The sequence below is a fragment of the Miniopterus natalensis genome, chromosome 9, assembly GCF_054644295.1.
Source record: "Miniopterus natalensis isolate mMinNat1 chromosome 9, mMinNat1.hap1, whole genome shotgun sequence".
In the NCBI taxonomy this organism is placed as follows: domain Eukaryota; kingdom Metazoa; phylum Chordata; class Mammalia; order Chiroptera; family Miniopteridae; genus Miniopterus; species Miniopterus natalensis.
The window spans coordinates 39922739-39944360 of NC_142089.1; the positions used below are offsets into that span (position 1 = coordinate 39922739).

The 21622-nt window shown below is 42.2% G+C and overlaps 1 protein-coding gene across 1 annotated transcript in view; it reads left to right on the plus strand.

Annotated features, from left to right (window-relative positions):
- Positions 1-21622, plus strand: part of DNAJC6 (DnaJ heat shock protein family (Hsp40) member C6) — a 100462-nt gene that overhangs the window by 38917 nt on the left and 39923 nt on the right. The window contains exons 2-4 of the mRNA XM_016208345.2: positions 18778-18928; positions 20024-20073; positions 20171-20319. Coding sequence (XP_016063831.2) covers positions 18778-18928; positions 20024-20073; positions 20171-20319 — 350 coding nt within the window. The remainder of the gene's footprint in view (positions 1-18777; positions 18929-20023; positions 20074-20170; positions 20320-21622) is intronic.

The following is a 21622-nucleotide window of genomic DNA, read 5'->3' on the forward strand; positions in this document are numbered from 1 at the left end:
GTTACCTACTCATGACCAATCACATTTCATCTGTACCTGCACCTGCCCCTCTGGGTTATTGTGAAGTAAATCCCAGGCATGATATCACTTCATTCTTAAATATTTCAATGTGTATCTAAAATATAAGGGCTTCTTCTAAAAACATTATCACAATATCCTCATCACATCTAGAATATAATAATAATTCCTTACTATCATCCAATATCTACTCCGTTCAAATTTTCCCAATTCTTCTAAGTGGGAGTCTTAATTTTTTCTTATTACAGTTTATTGAACAAGGACCCAAATAATGTTCATGCACTGAAGTTGGTTGACATCTCTTAATATCTTTTAAAGTTTCCTATTCATTTCTTTTTGTCCCCTTGCAGTATCTTTGTTGACAAATCGGGTTATTTGCGCTGTAAGTTTTCCCCAACATCTGGGTTTTGCTGATTGCATCACTGTGGTGGCTCTTAAGCTATTTCTCTGTCCCCTGTGTTGCCTGGTAGGTAGATCTAGAGGCTTGATCAGATTTAGATTCAGATTAGATTTTTGTAAGACTGTTTCATAGATTGTGTTTTGTATTTCCATTGGAGGTGTATAATGCATGATTCTGCTTTTGTGATCACTACGTAATTCCATTGTTTTATTAGGAGCTGCAAAGGCAGGAAAAGACTTTGATTCTTTCTCTTTATCAGTTTTAAAAAATCAAAAACTGATTCCTTAGTCTTCTCCAAGGGTGACTAATAAAGTTTTTCTTTCTCTATTTTCCCCTTTATCTTATGATGAACTCATGCTTGTAAACATGTGCTTACGTTTCAATCCATTGCAGTTGTTATTCTTACTGATGCTCCAATGGACCTATCTTTGGCTAGTAGAAGCCTCTTAAGTTAGCGTCTGAGTCCTTTTGACACACTGCAGTAGTCATTGACTCTTTTTTTGCATCCTGGTGTCACAAACCAGGCTCATCTTTCACATTTTCCACCCCAGTATTAGAATGAGCCTTTTTTCAAAGAGCCCTAGTTCTTTTGAAAAGGCAATGGTGTTTCAGGACCACAATCTTGGTGTGACAGGTGCTCACTGCTACTGGTTTGGTCTTTGTGTCTAGCCCTTTTCAGTAGATAGAGTTAGAAACAAATTGCTTTATTATTATTTTAAAATATGTTTTTATTGATTTTAGTGAGAGGAAGGGAGAGAGAGAGAGAGAGAAACATCAACTTGCCTCCTGCACGCGCCCTACTGGGGATTGAGCCTACAACCCGGCATGTGCCCTGACCTGAAATCAAACTGGCAACCTACTGAGAAAAATACATCATGGATTCATAATGATACTTCCAACTCATATTCAGGATCATATTTTTGTTTGCTTTTTGTTGTGTGTGTTTTTTTAAACTTAATTTCATCAATCTTTTATTTCAATATCTCTTACGTCGATAGCTCCTTTCTCCCATGCCAAGAATCCTGGTTCTTACCTGCACCAATATATAATTACTGGTTTGCTTTATGCCATAACACACAGTCATAGAATAACAATATCAATCAACACTACACCAAAACAGTCTAAGGTTGTAAGGTTGTTTGTTTCTTTTTTTTTTGGTCTGGATATATGTCTCTTTAAGACAGTTACTTTGTGTCTTAAAGTCACCTGAGATAGTTTCTCTGTGCGGTTATATCATCAATTTGATACTTGGTCGGGTTCAGTTGCCTCTCAGTTTGTAGGGGTTGCTTTTCAATTTGTGTTTGTAATTATGTAGAGTATTTACAGAGTTCCAAATTTAGATCTATAAAATAAGTTGTATTCAAAGAAATCCATCTTCTATCCCTGCCCTCTATGCCTCATAGGTAGTTCTGGCTATTTATGTATATTTTATATACACATATACATACACTCATTATATATTATGCTTTTATATGTTTTTCTCCCATGTCCCTCCACTCTGTCTTAGATAAGCAGGAGTTCTACACACATTTTGGATTCTGGATAAAATTTGAAGGTAGCACAGACATTATTTTCCAAAAGTAAATGTGAGATGTGAGAATAGGGTCAAGGTCGATGCCCTGGGGTATGGCTTAATCAGCTGACAGAATGGAATAACTTGGCCCCGAATGCCCTTTGCTCACCTGTCTTGGTTAGCCTCCCTCCTCCTTGCAGACTGTTCAGCTTTCCTTGCCCTCAGGCGCTCTTCTCTGTGTTCCACTGATACCTGTGCATAATAATACTGTCCTTCCCCTGTGGTATATACTCTTTTTTTGTTTATGTTTATCTGATCAGTGGGCTGTGAGCAGCTTGAGGGCTGGGACTATGCTTGCTTCTGTTTTCCTACCACCTTGCACAAAGCCTTTTACTGAGTAGCAGTTCAACATATCCGTGACTAAATTACTAGACCAGGCACAACAGTAGGTTTTTAAAATCTCTGATCTTCAGCATAACCCCACAAGGTAGATGTTGTTGGCCCACTTTACAGATGAAACTAAGGCACAGAAAGGTTTAAGCAACTTGTCTAAAGAAACAGCAAGTGAATTGCTGAGCTGAAGTTTGGGCCAGGGCTGTCTGATGCCAAAGGCACATAGCCCCAACTGTTCTCTAGATGTATTCATTCAACAAGTGGTGTGGAGACCATCCACATTGCCTTACTAACCTTGTGACCTCAGCAAATAAGGTAGCCTCTCTTTATCTGTTCCACATCTACAAAATATAAGGTAGCAATAATACGTACCTCATAGGGTTATAAAGCATTTAGAACAATGCCTGGTACATAGTAGGCATTCAGATGTTAGCTGGTTTTAGTTAGTTTGCTATTTTTAGTAGCAGAATACTCGAATACTCTTACTGTCAGTGTGTCCACAGCTCTGTGCTCTGCACTGTGTGTGCAGTCTTGTCTAACCCACCCGCTTGCCTTCTGGGAGTGTAGTTTGAGTTAAAGGGCAAGGTGCAGATGTTTAAAGGTTATAAAAATGGGCATCTGATGAATGGGGAGTAGTCACTCAGTTTGAGAGTAAGGCCAAGTTCAGTGAAAGAGGACAGGAGGAGTTTGCAGCTGGCCAACCTGTTATATAGCAGCCCTCACCAGGGCTTCCCAGACAGAAATAGAAGACAGAAGCCTTGACCGTGATTGAATGCATTTGTTTGACTGAGGCCACCCTTCGGGGCTCCCCTTAGTGTCCAGTTTGGTGGGGCTCCTCCCCACACCTTGCCTGGTAGCAAACTGCATACATCACAGTTTAACTCACGTTTTAGGGAGTCTGTGTGAGTTACCCAGTGTTAAGGGACCTTGGAGGGTAGCTAATTTCACCTCCTCGTTTTACAGAGGAACAGACCTTGCCCAGAGAGGGAAATCCGTCTGCTTAAGGGCACACAGGTATTTGGAACATAAACTTCTTTGGTTACCCTCATGGGTCAGATCATGGAAATTCCCAAATGCCAGGGCTCGTGCCCAGGAGGCAGTAGATGCCATTGAGGAAGTGCATGGAGAAGGGACATGCTGTCCCCGCTGTCATTGGCAAATCCGGGCTCCCACTCCCATGAAAAGTGCAGTGACAGTGAAAGTGCTGCTGCGGGAAGACTTGGGTGCCCCCAGGACATAGCCGTTTCTGCTGCCTGGTTTATATTGAGTGAGGTCTTCCTGGGGCTCTTTTAGAGGTCCACCCACCCATGTGATGCTGGCGATGGCACTGAGAGCCCTACTCTTGTCTCTGTCAGATGGGAAATGAAGAATGTGATAGTGGTGGGGCACAGGATCTAGAGCCAGGCAGACCTGGTATGTGACCTTTCTAGAGTTATTTAACTTTCGTGAGCCTCAATTTTCTCCTCTGTAAAATGGGCATAATAATATCCTTTACAACAGGTTGCTTTAAGGATTAAATATGAGAGTATATGGGAAGCAGGTAAAAGGTGCTCAGTAAGTGGTAAGCTCCTCTGTATCTCTCTCCCCCACCCCGGCCATCTTCATTTAAGATCCTGAGGACATTTGGCATAGGGTTGTGGCCCTGTTGGTACAATTCCCTGTTTATCAGAAGCTCCTGAGGGACTGATGAAAGATGGAGACTCTGGGTCTCTCCCTCAGACATACTGATTCAGAAAAATTATGGAACTCTGCATTTTTAAAAATATATATTTTTTATTGATTTCAGAGAGAGGAAGGAGGAGGGAGCGGGAGAGAGAGAAACATCAATGATGAGTGAGTCATTGATCGGCTGCCTCCTGCATGCCTCCACTGGGGATCGAGCCCGCTTCCCGGGCATGTGCCCCAACCGGGAATCGAACTGCTATCTCCTGGATCCTGTCGATGCTCAACCACTGAGCCATGCCTGGCTGGGAGGAACTCTGCATTTTTAAATAGGCCTCCAAGCTATTTTGATCCAGTGGTCTGGCACCTCTGCCTTCTGGAGTCAGACCTGGCATTTAATCTTGGGAATCCCTCATCCCACTGCTTGCTGGGCTTTTTTGGGCAGATTATGAACTTCTCTGAGCCTCATTCCGGCACCTGTGAAGAAGGACCAACGTAGCCTTTTCTGCAGGGTCCTTGTAAGGGTGAGACGAGGTGGTGCGTGCGAAGCATCTCACTTGGACTTGGCATGCAGGGGAGCTAGTGAAAATGCATTTCCCCTGGAGCTGCCACATTTGCTCGTCCCGTCATGCTACACACAGACAGGCTTGTTCGAGGGGTCAAGTGTGGACTGAGATCAGAGACCAAAGGGCCGGATCTCCCTCTTCAGTATGTATAAAAAATATTCGAGCGGAAACCCACTCTCTTCCTTTTAAAGGAGGACACCGAACCTTTAAAATGCACCTGCACTTGTGTACCATTTCTTGGTTTCTGCAGAGGACACATCACTCGTGATGGGAGGAACCTGCTTTCAGACTCTCGTGTTGTCCCTCCTTTACCAAGACCTTGTCTGTGGCTGTGTCCATCTTTGAAATCTCAGAGCCTGTGAGCTCTGATCATGTTATCTGGGATCTAAAAGGCACCGAGAGAGACCAGGCAGTGCTAATGATTAATCCGCTCTGTCCTCTGTAGCCTTCTCAGAGAAGGCTGTGACCCTGCACTCATCAGCACTGATGTGCTTCATACCTTAAAGGGTCTTGACCATGGGCAGGTCTGCACAGCGTGTAGAATGGTTTTTTGGGGGAAGATGGAGAGCATATTCGCGGGTTGGTTCTCTGAGCTCTTGCCCTCTCCTCTCCTGTGCTTTGCTCCCATTGCTGAAATGCTTATGCCCGTGGCTGGTGAACGTGCGAATCAAAGTCAGAGCAGCAGCTGCTAACCCTGAAGACTGTGTGCCTGTAGGGTGGGTGGCACTGGGCAGAGAGAAGAGGCTAATTTAGAAAAGAACTTCTTTTAACATTATTGACATAAGATTATGTAAATTGAAGGTATATGACGTGATTTGATACATTTATATATTGTGATGTGATTGCCATTTTAGCAATACTTAGCACCTCTAGCATGTCACATAATTATCATTTTTTGTGTGTGTGGCTTGAATAATTAAGATGTGGTCTCTTAGCAAGTTTTATTATATACAAGTTTGATTATTATAATTATTGTTGTCTATAATCACTATATTGTACAAGTGAGGATTCATGCCTGTAAATCTTTGTCCTAAGAGAAGATGGACCCACACAGACCAGACTGCAGGAAACAGAAGAGACACAGAATCTGTATCTGCCAAATGCCAAGCAGAGGCAGAAGCTCCCTTGGCCTCGGGGAGGCCCTGGGTGTCCAGTGATCTGTCTGTGCCATTTGTGGTGCCATTTCTGCAGCCTGCAGAAGAGAAGCCACACAGTTCTTTCCTGTTTTCCTTCCCCCTCCAGGCTCCTTACAATAGTGGGTGACAGTGAAGATGGAATGATAATACGGCTACTTCTTACTGTGCACTTCTTGTGTGTGTGTGTGTGTGTGTATACATATACATATATGTATACATATACATATATATGCTTGTATAAATGTTTGTATAAATATATTTCAGTTCAAAATATACTTTATGTATTGTATACAGAAATATATGTGTCCTCTTAACAATTACTCTATGAAAACTGAGGTTCAGAGAGGTTACATAGACCCCTTGAGCATGCAGAAGACAGGGAAGAGCTGAAATGATGGTGATAGACTCTCCGAAGCATGACTCAGACTCTTCTGATGGTTGGGTAGCTGGCATGCCAGGGAAAGAATCAATTATGTGTCTCCTCAGCAACAGCTAATGTTTGGCTTCGCTGTCATTGGTGCATTTCAGGTATCTTCATGCAGGTGCAGGAACATGTCTCAGAAAATGTAATCCAGCTGGCAGTGCTGTGCCCAGGATTCAATTAAGTCCATGGTTTCCAATTAATGAGCCCTCGTGCCCAGATTGAGGTCATAGCATTAATCTTGCTTTATTTTAGGATTTCCACTGTCATGATTTATATCCAATCTTGTCAGAATTATTGGAGCATCATTAAGGCAAAAAGACAGCCAGAGCAGGTAGTTAACATGGGAGTCAGGGAGGGACTCCCTTTCTTTTCTTGGGAAGCCTTCCTCAGGTAGCCCTGGGAGGGTTTCCCTTTGAGAACCATTTCCTGGATGTCGCACCTCTGTGCAGTTCCATTCCCCATATGATAAAAAAAAATCTCCAAACAAGGAAAGGATTTGAGAGTCCCAGTTGGTGATCCACCGTGAGCAATGTTCTAGTTAATTCAGTGACAGCACATACACCTCCACCTCAAGTCACCACTTGCTAAGTTGTGAATGTGACAGACTATGCTTTTACAGATGGTGGAGGTAATCTTCGTGATGATTCTTTGGGGAAGCTATTCACAGGCTTTCTCTTTGCGTAAGGTTATAGACAGTGATGGCCTTTCCCCTGAATCAGTGGAAGAACGTGGCAGTTCCCAGATGCACACCTTTCCCGCCTGCCTGTTTCTTTCCTTTCCTCATGGTGGTTTTGCCCGTAGGATCTCCTTCACTTTCCCATGTGAGAGTAAGACAGGCGGGCATAGGCAAATACTGTTTATGATTGCCTTTCAGAGGGCAGAGGCGTCTCTGGCATTATCTCTCTTAAACTTTGTCCCATACATGGAAGGAAGACATTATCTGCCCCCATTTTACAGTGGAGAAAAATGAGGCTTAGAGAGATTAGTTACAAGGGTAGTAAGGAAGGAGTGTCAGTGTCGTAAATCCAGGCCTGCTTCTCTGCAAAGCCTTTGTCCCTTCAAGCATATCGTGCTAGTACCAAACGCTTCTCTTTTCCCGGTTCCTTCAGGTGTGTTTCTTGTTAGTTGAGATTCTTCGGCACAAGTAACACATTGAGTGGAGAGGTGCTGAAGAGAGGCTATGAACCAGTCTACTCCCCAGCGGGTACAGGTGTGCCCTTGAGATTTAGCACATGTCTGCTGTGTGCCGAGGCCAGACCCAGGTAGTCTCCCATGTCTGGCCCAGCCAGCTCCCATCATTGACTTTGAATTTTCTCAGCGTTTCGTTTTTCCACTAGAGGAGGGTAGTGGTCAGACCTTTATGAGAAAGTCTCCAGCAGTCAAGTCCTCAGCACACTTTTGAGACACAGTGGAACAGAGGAATTGCAGGTTCTCTTTGCCCTTAGGTAGCAGCTTTGCCTCCGAATGCTTGCTGTGGGTTTTATTTTTTTTGGGTGGTGGTTTTCTCGCTTTTCTTCCCCCGGGGTTCACCTTCAGAGTGTCTCTGCATTCCCTGCTTAGTTAGCATTGACATGCACCCTCACTCCGAGTTTGCTTCGCCTCATTGAGCAGTTTCATGCTCAGCACTGCTTGTTCACAGACCGCCTGTCAGGGGTTCCTTCTACTACATTATCTGATGATTAGGAGCTGAAGGTGCTGCCTTGAAACTTCCTTCAGGTGCCCTCTGATGGATCTCGGGCTTTTGAAATATGCTCTAAAGTGTGTGCTCTCCCTGGGAAATTCCACTTGTCTGAGGCAATATTAATTGGCTCTGAGAACAGCTTCTTGGAAGCCTGTTGACGACCATTTTTGGTCATTTGTTATGTTGGTGTGACAGCGAAGCCCCGCGGCAGTTGTATGAGAGCAGGTAAGATTTCTTACTCTTTAGCTCGCCATCCTGGGATCTGAGGACCACTCACCTTCCCAGGCTCACCTGCCTTTCTCTCTAACACCCTCAACTTCCTCCCAGCTCGCTGGGAAACAGCATGCGTTCCTGGGCAGTGCCTTCAACCAACCGAGTACTATCATCTGAGTCCCCTCCTTCCCCATCTGTTTAGTGGGGACAGTAATGTCCTAGTGGGGACAGTAATGTCCATCTCTCAGTGCTCTAGCATAGTCCGCAGTGCAGTTCCAACTGGTGCTCAGTCATGACCCTTTTCTTTTCTACGCCTGTCCTTGACTTGGTGGTCTCCTCACCTGTGCTAGCTCTCTGCCCTTAGCCTGAAATGCCCTGTAGCCCGTTTCTACCCAAACTGCAATTCAAATGCCACCTTGTCCATAAAGCTTTTCTCTTTCCTACTTCCAGCCACCTGCATCCCTCTCCTCAAGCTGGAAATAAGCTTCTCTGAACTTCTGTCCACTTTATATGCATCTATATACATAAAAATACTTGGTGAGTCTGTGCAAAGAATATCAGTTAATAGTTATGTTGCAGCTCTATGAGAGATGTTAGAGGAAAAATATTAATGACTTGGAAAATACTTTTTGTATTATGTGGGGAAAATGGCAGGTACAAAACTGTATATAATATGATCTTATTTCTGTATTTGTGTTCACAGAACACAGCAAATTATGTGTGCACTTTGTCAACCCATGGCCGTTGACTCCAATTCAACACCAACAGAAATTCCCAATTTGGTGTGCAGTGAAGAAGGAAACTTTATTCAGTGTGAAACAGCTCAATTGTGATATAGCACACCTGCAAGGCAGCCCTGGGCCAGGCAGCTCTGGATCCAGGCCCCTCTCCAGCCAAACAGCTCTGCTCCGTGCCTGTCTGCTCCACTTAGCTCCAGTGAGACAGCTTCCATGTTTCAGCTCAGCAAGGGACACAAAGTCTTCAGTTTCCTGTGGAAAGGGAAAGTACACTCTGAGCCAGAGGGGAGCTGGCTTATATAAACCGAAGTCCCTGCCTCTGATTGGGCCGCCCTCATACAAATGAGGACTCCAAATCCTTTCAGTTTGATTGGTCCAAAAGGCATTGTTTTGATTGGTTAGAATAGAGCTGCTCTGGTTGGTTGGAACTGGGCAGCTTTGATTGGATGGGGAAAGCCTCATTTCTAGTGGTTGAGGTAAGATCCCAGGAACTCCTTTAAGGGCTGGCTCAGGTGGCAGACACAGTGCAGGCAGGCGGTTCAGTGCAGAGGCAGGCGGCTCCATGCAGGCTTCTCCCTGAGCTGTGGTTTGCCTGAGAGGGCCTTGTAGAAATGGCTGCTAGGTTCTATTTTTAAAAATTTGAGTCCAGTTAGCCAGCAGGAGTCCTCCTTAGTATGTGTCTTCTTTCTCAAGGTTCACAATGTATAGAAAAACACAGAACTAAAAATGGAAGGATCTACAGCTTTCTAACATGTTAACAGTGGTTATCCTTGTTTGTTCTCTTGTTTTATTTTCCTCTCTGTTTAAATTCCTTTTCCTTTGGTTTTAGTGAACCTCAGGTGCAGAGAAGTGAGTTAATCATACTGCTTTGTAGTCTTTGTACTGCACAAGGCCACTCTGGTTTTATTGTAAATTTTCTATTTTTCTCCCTTCATCCCCAATCCCATCCTATTTTTTTTTTTCTTTTTTAAAAATATATCTTTACTGATTTCAGAGAGAGTCGTCATTCATCGGCTGTCTCCCGCACACCCCTGACTAGGGATCAAGCCCGCAACCCGGGCATGTGCCCTGACAGGGAACTGAACCGAGATCTCCTGATCCTAGGTCAATGCTCAACTGCTGAGCCACGCCCGGCTGGGCTCCCATCCTCTTTTCTAAGTCATTCTCTTTTTTTCTAGAATGATCTTGAAATATATCCTTAGATGTGCCCGGATTTTCCATATTGAATATGAATAACCTCTGTATTAGATATATTATACTATTAAATAATAAAGTATATATTATATATAATAAAATATGATATTGCAAAAATAATATATATTGTATATTCATATAATATATATAAATCTAAATGAAAGCTTTTACCTTTTTTTTAAAGGTAAAAACCAGAATTCACCTCTCTGTATTGTATCTCCTTAGGATATGATAAGAGGAACACAGGCTTTAGAGTTAAAGAAGGGTGTGTGTGTGCGTGTGTGTACCCACACACATATATGTCAGTTTATCAAATGTTTACATTTTAAATATGTGTAATTTATTTAATGTCAATTTTAGATATGTCAATAAAGCTGTTTTTTAAAAAACAGTCATAGCAATAATTGGGGGAAATCATTTAATCTTCCTGGTATGTCCATTTGAGGCATGGGGATACATTTCTAATACCCATTAAGTATTGAAATGTTATAAACATGAGTTGCTTCCTTTAATGGTTCGAGCAGGACTTCCATTGCTGTGGCTGTATGTACTTGACCATACCTGATGAAATGAAAAATGCACGGCATCACACTTTGCTATATCCTAGCTGAGTAACCCTGCAGGAATGAGTCTGCCCTTTTGAGACACAGCTTCCTTATCTAAAAAAATAAGAGCAAAATATACGTTCTTGCACAGGGCTTACCGTGTAGGGCTCCTTTGGTGTATGTGTAGCGTATGTGTGTATGTGTAGTATATAGTATATGTACATTGATGCTAATCTTGTAAACAATAAATTCTATCTACAGCAGTTGCTGCCTCTCTAGAAAGTAACAATTGGATCTTTCTCTAAGAAGTCCCCTTGCAGTGGCAGCTCCAGGATTTCTGTGTAGGAGGAGCTAAGAGAAGAGAGTCTTGTTGGAAGGATACAGGGTTGAGAAACATCTCTTAGAGTTTACTTGCATAACAAACAGTGTTCTCCTAAAAGTAACAATGTTTGTTAAACAGTGTTAGTTGCGTAACAGGCAGTGTGTACCCAAGGATTATTTGGGAGGACTGTTATTGTTGTCTCAATTACTCTTGGAGGCCTCTGTTGCCTCCCCGCTCTTTTAAATGGAACTGAAATGTTAGAAGTTTTTGCTGGATGCTTTCCCTTTGTGGTACTCTTGAAGCAGGCTGTCGGTCCTTTGTTCTCTGTCATCCATCATGGACAGGGTCAGATAACAATGAGGATGTTTTCTCTGTTCCAGGCAAAGACTAGTAATTAGAGGGAAATGTCATAGTACATTTAATGCAATTTAAGCCCTGACCTTTTGGTTAGACAAAGGAGAGAAAAATTGATGGTCCCTCACTTCCTGGAGTTGAGAGGCCATGTGGTGGGCAGAACCGTCCTCTCTCTTTAGAGTTCCATTGGGGGTTCTCACCTCCTTAAATAGATTTCATCATACTTATTTCATAATGACGGCGTGTTGGAGAGTATCTCTTATATAGAAATGTTTCCCTAGCATACCATACCATAAACACTTAAAATATTTGTTGAATCGTATTAAGCCACATATATATATGTTTTATATGAGAGTTTATTGGTTAGAATTTGATTGGCAGCAGTGGCCTGATTTTAATGATCCATGAAGGAATAAAATATTTTACATCCAGTTAGCTGCACTTTCCCTCTTGCTGACAGCCTTGCCTTTATTCTCCACAGAGTCCATTTTGGTCTCCATGTGGTCTTCACTTTGACTCCATTTCTCATTCTTTTTTTTTTTTTTTTACACCTCTTAGATCCTTTGGGGGAAGAGAAGCTAGTAATGATTACTTAATTAGTTCATCTTATCGGTCTGAAGATAAAAATTTCTCCCGGGTCTGCTCATCAAATATTAGTCTTCTGCACAATAAAACATGTTGAGTTTCATGAAATCCCCATCGCTTAAGCAGGCTTGCTCTGTGGGTGCCAGAAGATACAGGGCTACAATCAGAAATTCAGAGACATGTGAGGAGACATTGAAAGCATTTGGCTATATTTGCCAGTTAGGCAAAGACCAGGTCTCTGCCAAGGTTGATCTGTTTGGTCTCCCTGGCCATCCCTGCCATCTTCTCTCTGATTCTTGCACTCTACAGCAGCCCAGTTTCACATACATCTATTGAGTGCTCACTTGGGCCAAATACCCTGTTAAGATTTTAGAGGGGTGTGAAGGAGCATGGAACATGGTCCCTGCTATTAAAGACCCAGAGACGCTGGGGTTGGTGGGGGGCACACCCATTCGCAAATTATTTTAATACAAGTCAGACTCTTCTGAATCCTAGGATGGAGGTGCAAAGTGAGGCGGGAGAATGGGCGCATGAGAAACAAAGTCCCTTGTGAAAGAAGGCAGGATGGGGAGGTGGGGAAGGGGAGCCTTCAGGTTCAGCCAAACATAGGTCCAGTCACATTCTGCCGGGACTGTTACTAAAGTTCACCAAAGCCTCAGTTTCCTCAGTGGGACTCCCACCTGCCACTGTACTTAGATGTGAGGGTCTAAATTCGTAGTTTCTGAGAACTCCTTGGCAGAGTGTGTAGCCTGGAGTACCTGTTTAACAGATGGCCTTTTTACAATGATGACAGTGTCAGAGAATTTTAGAACTGGAGGGGACTTAGGGATTCATCTAATTCATTCTCTCTTTTTTTTTTTACTATTCTTTTTTACTATTTTTTTACTGTTTTTTTTAACTTACTATTCTTTTTTTTTTTTACTACCCTGAGTCTGTGACACTCTCATAGCCATATAACTGGGGCTGCTCCTTCCATCAAAGCCATGAAAAGTGGGTATAGAAATACTGTGTACATTGATTTGATGGTATCAGGAGTGATGATAAACTATTTTGTAACTGGTACAATAATGTAAATTAATATGTAAATATATAAAGCGCAGCCCCCTTTTATTTCCTAAACAAACAAACATACACATGCACATATAACTATTTACCAGGTGATAATATTTATAGCACAATTTACTCTAATTTCCAATTTTTTTGTTGTTGATTTTGGACATTTTTTAAAGTGTCCTTGTCATTAACTAAGTGATCCCCATTTCTGAGTCATGGCTTCACATAGGCCTCGTCAACCCGGAAACTTTTTTTTTCCCTGAGGATGCCTAGCTTTGCTGGAGACAGCAAGTTCCACGACTTTCTTTTTTCCATTCCCCAGAGCCGCCTGGAAGCTGTAATTCCCTAAGTGCTGACAACACCCCAGGCACTGTGCTAAAACTTACAGAACCTTGTCTTACCTAATCCTCACCACCGTCCTATGTGATATTCTGTGAAGGCTTCCATTTTACAGATAAGGAAATCAGGATTTTGATCAGTTACTTAACTTTTCTGGGCTGTATACCCAGCTCATAGCAAAAGTTGAAGCCAAACCAGTTCTGGCTGATGTAACGCCCATGTTTTGACTGGGGTAGCTTTGTCTTCTGACTAACCTTTCATCTGGCATAGGGAATGTTGTTGTTTTTTCCACTTGATTTAAAAATTTTTTTTCTGTGAAATTGTTATTTCTAGTTGGATTCCTGGGCATTCTGTGGTAGGCAGTCATTGAATGACTCGTTTGCATGAGAAATGAATTTTTAAGGATTAAAATTAAAATTCCTGATTGTTTTAGAAATCTCACAGCTTAAAAATCACATTCATGTCTGACCGGGTGTGGCTCAGCACCGTTGAGCATCAACCTAGGATCCAGGAGATCTCGGTTCGATTCCCAGTCAGGGAACATGCTCGGGTTTCGGGCTCGATCCCAGTGGGGGCCGTGCAGGAGGCAGCCGATCAATGACTCTCTCATCATTGATGTTTCTGTCTCTTTCTCTCCCTCTCCCTCTTCCTTCCTCTCTCTGAAATCAATAAATATATATTTTTTAAAAAACACACAACACATTCACATACATGGTTTCACTTGATCCTTTTGGTGCCATGAGACATGTAGGAAAGCTTTTGTTCTTAATTTGTTCCAATTTATAAAGGGAGAGGAGGCCTCGGAGGAGTAAAATACGCTTAAGGTCACAGTTTTCAGGTGGAAAACTAAGTGTGCAGTGTAAGCTCTCTCCCCAGAGTCCGTCCTATTTCTCTAAGCTTCCCAGAGGTAGGATGAATGGGGAATGAGGTTTAAACTGTCTTTGATTCTGGAAGCCGAGACATTGGGATTCTCTGTGACATATGTAGGTGTTATCTCCATGTGATACATTTCTCTACTTGTGGGAAGCCAGGAGATGAAAAATCTGTTGTGTACAAAGGATGATGAAGCCTTCTGTGGTGATGACACTGGTTCTTTGACCCCTAAGTGTTGTGGAGAAGAAACAGCCTTTTCCCAGGATAGGGACTGATGGTGCATCTCTGCAAGGTCACTTTAGTTTTGGGAATGTCTGTCCTGCATTTGCCAACTTTGTAGAAGCCAGGAAAGGATGCTTGTAGCATTATGACACTTAAATAATCACAGAGGAAAATGCCCCATTGGTGAAAAGGAACATGAATAGGAACCGATCATCATGCCAAAATTTGAATTATCAGCTACCCTTTAAGCAGCTCATCCTGAACACTATGGAATAACAATAACTCACAGACACTAGAGTTGGATGGCAGTGATGTTCTAGAAATGGGAAAGGTCATGCTCTGTGGAAGTGTCTTTGTGGAGGCCCAGAGGACCCACTGAGGAAGGTTGATGTCCTAAGAACTTTAATTGTTGCCACGGGTTCTTTTCCCTCTTAAATATTTTTCTTTTACAAACTTGAGATTATATCATGCATAGCTTATATTCTGTTTATTTTTACTTAGCCCTTTGTCGTGAGTATCTGTACTCTTCTAAATAGTGATTTGGTAGCCAATTATGTAGAATAATACATCAGTTATACTCTCTTGCCTCCATGAACACTATCTCAATAAACAATACCTCAATGAACATCTTTTTTGCTCAGGATTTACATATAATCCTTTTCTGTTGATAACAGTACCTTATGGGGGAGCATCTCTACTTAGGGGTTACCAAGTAGGATTGTATGTGGCCTAAGGTGTCATGGGCACTTACATTGTCTGAGCAGGGGGAGTACACGTGGGGAATCACAACTGTGTGTTATGGACTCTCCAGGGCCAGGCCTTTGTCAACATTTTCCTTCATTCACAGTACTTCTCATGGTGTTTTGCCTGTGGCTGACAGTCAATAAAATGCTTATGAAAAGTAGACCACACTTAACTTTTTCTGTATTCTAGTTATAGTAAGGCAATTAAGACCAGGCTCAACATTTGTGCTAGTCTTCTTAAAAATATATTCTGTTCTGACTAGTAAATCCTAGAGGGAAGGCGGGGGTAGGTGAGTGGGAAGAGATTAACCAAAGAACTTCTATGCATTATGCATGACCCATGGACACAGATACTAATGTGGTGAAGGCCTGGGGGGTGCGGTGTAGAAGGGGTCATGGGGAAAAAAAGAGGACATCTGTAATTCTTTCAACAATAAAGATAAATTAAAAATAAAGTAAGTGGAAAGTGTATATAGATAGATACACACTTTAATAGAAAGTGTGTGTGTGTATGTGTGAGTGTGTGTGTGTGTGTGTGTGTGTGTGTGTGTGTATATATATATATATATATATATATATATATACACACTTTCTATGTAAAGAACTGTTACAAAGAACTATCGAATCACCTCAAGTCATTTTTGGAATGAAGCGCAATTTAAATAATCGAGCAAACAGCTAACTAACAGTCCAGTGGGAAGCAGATTCTCTCCCAGGAGATACAAATTTTATGTCAGGGTACAAATGAGAACTAATCAGGTTATACATGGGGTGAGCTCCCATGGCTTGGGAGGGATAGGATGCTGCTTGTAGTCTCATAAACATTAGGAATCCCAAGAAAGCTTGTTTATTACACCCTTAGAAATGATGGGGAGGGCAGGGTGCAGGTCTCTGATGCTTGTCTCCGGTGGGCTTAGGTTTTAAAATGACAAGATATCATAGAACAAGAGCCTACCTGAGCCTTAAGACACTGGTCTGGGCCTTCCTCTTTGGATGATACCCTCATGCTCACGCAGTTCTGCCCCCTCACTCCCACTATCTGACACCCTCAAGTCCGCGAAGACCCTTCGGTAAGCCCAGCGTGTGTGTGCCCACTGAGTGCATGTTAGCCGAAGCACCTAGAAACATGTCTGAGGTGGCAAGCTCTGGATCCCGAAGAATGGAAGTCTTTTCAGCCATCTAGTGCAGGGATGAGAAAAGGTCTTCTGTAAAGGGCCAGGGAATAAATACTTTAGGTTAGTGGGCCATAGGTCTCTGTAACAACTATATAACTCTGCCATCGTAGGGTGAGAGCAGCCATAGACAATGTGTAAATGCATGAGCTTGACTGTGTTTTAGTGAAATTTTACATATAGACACTAACATTTGACCTTCATAGTAAACCTTATTCTTTGGACTTTTTTCAGTCATTTAAAAATAAAAAAGCCATACTTATTTCAAAAATAGTGGACTGGATTTGGCTCACGGGCTGTAGTTTGTCAACTCCTGACCTACAGCCGTCGTTTTACTCCTGCACCACCTTCTGACTGTACCATTTCCCTCTTTGTTGTGCCGTTCTTTGAAACCTCTTGCCCTTTCTCTCAACTTGCTGAGGCTCAAATATCCTTTGGAGGGTCTGTGCTTCTGGCCTTCATGTAGCTCAGCAGGGAGAGCCAGCATCCCTACCTAAAAGGACTGTTAGGTCAGGATCAGATAATGCCCCTCTTCCCTTTTCTGTGTCCTGGCTAGTCTGACATATAATTTGGGAATATGAAGCTTACAGATGCACTCTGACCAGTGGGTCTGGTTTCTGCAGGGATTCCAAGGCTCTAATGAACAGAGCATGCTGCCTGAATGGCAGCGACAGTCTTGATTTTTATATAATCAAGGATATTTATATCTTTTAATAGGTTGGTGCCTTGGAGTTCTTCTCCAACATGAAACTGAGAGTCAGACAGAGGTCTGGATAATAAATTTGGTGTCATCTCTTAGAACAATAATATATCAGAAGGATATTCAGGCTGGAGTGGTAATGTGCGATGGAAACGGGGGAATTATAAACATTTTATCCTGCTCTATCCTTGCTATATTTAAAATGAAGACACAATACAGACTTTTATGTGGATGTGTTTAAAGGGAGATAATGTGCCCTGTATCATAGGGGAACAGAACCCAGAACATTCTCAGATTTGTAGCTTTGGCTGTAGTTTGTGGAGCTGCCCAGCACACCAGCTCCTGCATTTTATTCAGGGCTGGGAAGCAGTGGGGGTGACAGAGTCTTAGGACGCCCACAGAAGGATATTGGTTTGGTTGGTCTGACAGATGCAGTGATTTATGAGAGTGCTTGTTAAGGGACATCTGCTGCTGAGAGCTGCCAGATGAAAGGCACGCAGGAGGGAGGCGGAGGAGATCAAGGAACAGGAGAGGGAGGGCTCTGTATAAGGCAGGCAAGGATCATCCTAATTATAGTGTTAGAATCGAGAGTTGATGTGGACCTGTAGAATAGTGAAAAATGGTAGAAGTGGCATAGGCTTTGGAATTTCACACACCTGGCTCTACCGCTGGTTAGCTGAAATTTTAGGTGAGTTGCTTCCCTTTCTTTGAGCCTCCATTTCTCATCTATAAAATGGGTATAATTACACTCTCCTCCTCTCCCACTATGTGAAATTATACTGACATAAAAGTCCAAGCAGAGTTCCTGGTGCCTAGGAGAACTCAGTAAGTGGTGGACATTATCAATGTTTGTCCATATAAAATACTTAGAATTTCTAATACCTAGCAGAGAGTAGGTGCTGTATAAGTTTTAGGGCAAAATAGTAGTATAGCTACAACCTATCACCCTTAGATATATTAGGAACTATGTGAATAGCTTTATGTGCACTCATTTAACTGTTTCCTATGAAGTATGCATACCGGTGCGGCCATGGGTGCTGCTAAACACCCTACAATGCACAGGGCAGCCCCTGTCCCCAGCAAGGAAGCATTTGGCTCCAAATGTCAATAGTGCCAAGGCTGAGAAACTTTGAGCTAACTACAAGGAGCCAGCAAGCACAATTTTATGAAGCTGGAAGGGATGAGAACCTGAAATACTTGACAAATAACACTGATGACCACCATGCATCTTCAGGCCTAAAAGCTGTCATGAAGGCCCTTCAGAAGGTATTTTCCATGATACAGGTGAACTATTATTTTGAGGGATAGCCATGGAATAGCTCTTCTAACATAGCCAACTCCATCAAAGGGCAGAGGAGACCCCCGGACCCACTTATCAGCTGCCCGCTGCTCGTCCTCGGCAGTCTCTCTGGGTCAGCACTGTCCGAAAGATGCATAATGCAGGCCACATCTATAATTTAAAATTTTCCAGTATCCACATGAAAAAAGTTAAAAGGAACAAGTGAAATTAATTTAATATTGTAATTTATTTAATCCAATATGTCCAAAATACTATCATTTCAACACATAATCAATGTAAAAATATTGAGATATTTTACTTTTTTTTCCTCTCTGTCTTTGAAATTTGGTGTGTACTTTATGTTTGGATTAGCCCCATAGCAATTGTGCAGTTGGCATATACGACTAGTGGTTACAGTACTGGTTGTGATGCTCTGGAGGGTTCCCTGGGACTTAATGCGGGACTTGCCTTGATCTCTAAGGACCAGCAGCACTGCTGTAACACAGAGCCAGTAAGCTGAGAGCAGGACGTGACTTCCAGGAATATCTGTCCCAGACTGCCAAAGGTGGTCCGCATATATTTTAGGAACAAAGTGGGATTGGTCTTCTGTGTGGTCTGTGCCATCAAGCTCCTTTTCTGTTTCTCATTGGCAGGTGCCTCATCTCCAGACATGGAGCCCAGCTATGGGGGAGGTCTCTTTGACATGGTGAAAGGAGGTGCAGGCAGGCTCTTCAGTAACCTAAAGGACAACCTGAAAGACACCCTCAAAGACACATCTTCCAGAGTTATACAATCTGTTACCAGGTGTGTGTGTTCTTCCTGGTTGAATTAATGGACCTTTGTGCCCCCAAAGGATCTGGTTACCTGCCGTTTGCTTGTCTGGCTCAAAGACTATCAATTTGGGGATGTCATTTCATGGGATCTGGTTGACTGAGCAATGTCACTGAAGCCATGAAGTTGAGTCTTTCAGCAGCTACAAGCTCAGGGTGGGAGGACTCAGCTCATTGATACATGAGAGTACTCTGGGTTGCCATCCCTGGCTTTTGAATCAGCATCCTGAGTTCTAATGCATTATCTACCCTTGTTAACCGTGTGATCTACGGCAAGTTAATTAACTTCTCTGAGCTTTACTTTTGTATCCTGGTAGAATTTGTGCCTTTGGATGTTTGAGAATTAAATGAGATAATCATGTTTATGCAATCTGAATAAGCAATACTAATGGGTTGCAATCAAAACAGAATTTTGTTTTTGTATTTTAATAGCCTTTTAAAATTTATTTAGCGGGAGAAATTTTCTACCCTGTCACTGTATGAAAACTTTTATAAGACCATATGAATTTTTTAAATTTTTATTCTTAGGTATTACAAAGTTTTAGGGTTACTAAGTTACAGTGTGCAGCTTTAAATCAGAAATTCAAATGTCAAGTCCAATATATTAATCAACATTTTAACCTTTGTTCAAAGGTAAAATTTGTCCCTTACCTTCAATCCCCACCCGGGGCCTGGTAGGCAGAAAAAGCATGCCCTTTGTTCTTTCTCAGTCACTTCCTCCCCTACCCCCTACCTGCTGACACCTATGGGTGATATTTCCCTGTAGGCAAAGAACCTGGAACAATGTTAATAAGTAAGTATTGTTTTCGGAGTGGATTCTGTTCGTAAAGTAGCATCTGTTTGTAAAGACTATTGGGGTGCACGGGTGGAAGCGATAGATTTAAGCTCTTTAGGGTGTAGGCTGTCTTCTCTCAACAATGCTCCCTTGTTAGAGAGAAGACTTGAGGGAAGTTAAAATGTGCCAGCTAGAGGGAAGCTTCCCCGTTGATGATGGGCAGGTGATTGAGAGAGAGCAATCTTGTCATATTTAGATCATTTTAATGAGTGTCCTTTCTTGTCTGGCTTTTAGCTACACGAAGGGAGATTTAGACTTCACTTATGTTACCTCCAGAATTATTGGTAAGTTTCTCATGTTTATTAACTGCTCAGTTTTCAATTGCTGCTCATCATGACAGCAGACCTGTTTAACCTGTTTTCTTTCTGTGTGACCCTCCAGTGATGTCCTTTCCTCTGGATAATGTCGACATAGGATTCAGGAATCAGGTTGATGACATTCGGAGCTTTTTGGATTCCAGACATCTTGACCACTACACGGTGTATAATCTGTCACCCAAGTCTTATCGAACTGCCAAGTTTCACAGCAGGGTAAGGAATTTTAGCTCTGGGATCACAGGGTTGAGACATAACAGGGTATTTCTCCTCCTAAGAGCTATCCTCAAAGCCTTCACCCTGTGGCACATGAAGCTGAAAAACTACACACGCTGGACATTTCTAGCCACAAAATATTCACTAGGCTTTACTGAGATATTCTGAAGATTTTCTTGGGGTGAAGATATTTGCAGGAAAGTTTATCTGTCAATGAAATACCATCTAAGTTAGGGCCTCAAATCAGTTGTGGTTGGTTGCTCAGTTACTATGAGGCTCGGTTGGAGACTGAACTGCCACATGAGGCATTTGGCTATCTTTGTACTATAACACTAATCATGCCTTTAACCTTTCTTTATTGTTACTTGGGCATTGAGATGAGGCAGTGTAACTAGACCAGTACAGACACACTAGTATTAATGAAACTAGCTTGCTGACATTCAGTAAAAAAGCTTCTTTCATGAATGAAGATAACACATAAAGAGTTTACATGGTAGGTTTGGTAATACTATTACTAGTATTAATAGTAGTGAGAGCAGCAGCCAACACTTACAGAGCATGTACACTGTGCTGGGAACTTGACATGCAGTATTTCATTAAATTCTCTCAACAGCCCTCTGAGATACATGGAGAAACTGAGACATAAAGAGGTAAGGTAACTTGCCCAAGACCACAACTGCTAGTAAGTGGCTTAAGGCCTGTGTTCTTAACCATTACCCCAGGCTGACAGTATTACTTGGAAAAGATGGATTGCCCTCTGAAGGAGCTCCTGGAAGTAGACTGAGAAATATTCCTAGTTTAGGAGCTATGAGAGCTGGCTTTGGTTTGAATCTAATGTCAAGCCTGATATTTCTGGCCATTAAATTCTTTTTTTTAATATTACATTTATTGGATTAACATTATGTAAGTAACATAATTACATTAGGGTAAGGTACTTAATGCTATGTAAGTTACAAGTGTACAGTTCTAGAATACATCATCTGTATATTGTACTGTGTGTTCATCACCCAAAGCCTAGTCTCCTGTCACTGAATTCTTGATTTACTCACCAAGATAAGGCTTTTTCTCTCTCAAGAACATCTGCAAATATTTAGACTTAGCCTTTACATATAATTGTTTCTGCAACTACGTCTTGTCTATTAATAAATCAAAGGGCTTTTCTGTATGTTGGACCCTTTAAAAGTGAAACTTGGTTTCCAAACTGTAAAATGGTAGCTGTGTATCTGGGATCTCAGCTTTGATACCAGAACACATTTTGCTCCAAATTTCAGTTGCCATTGATAGTGTCCAGGCCTCAGTTTCC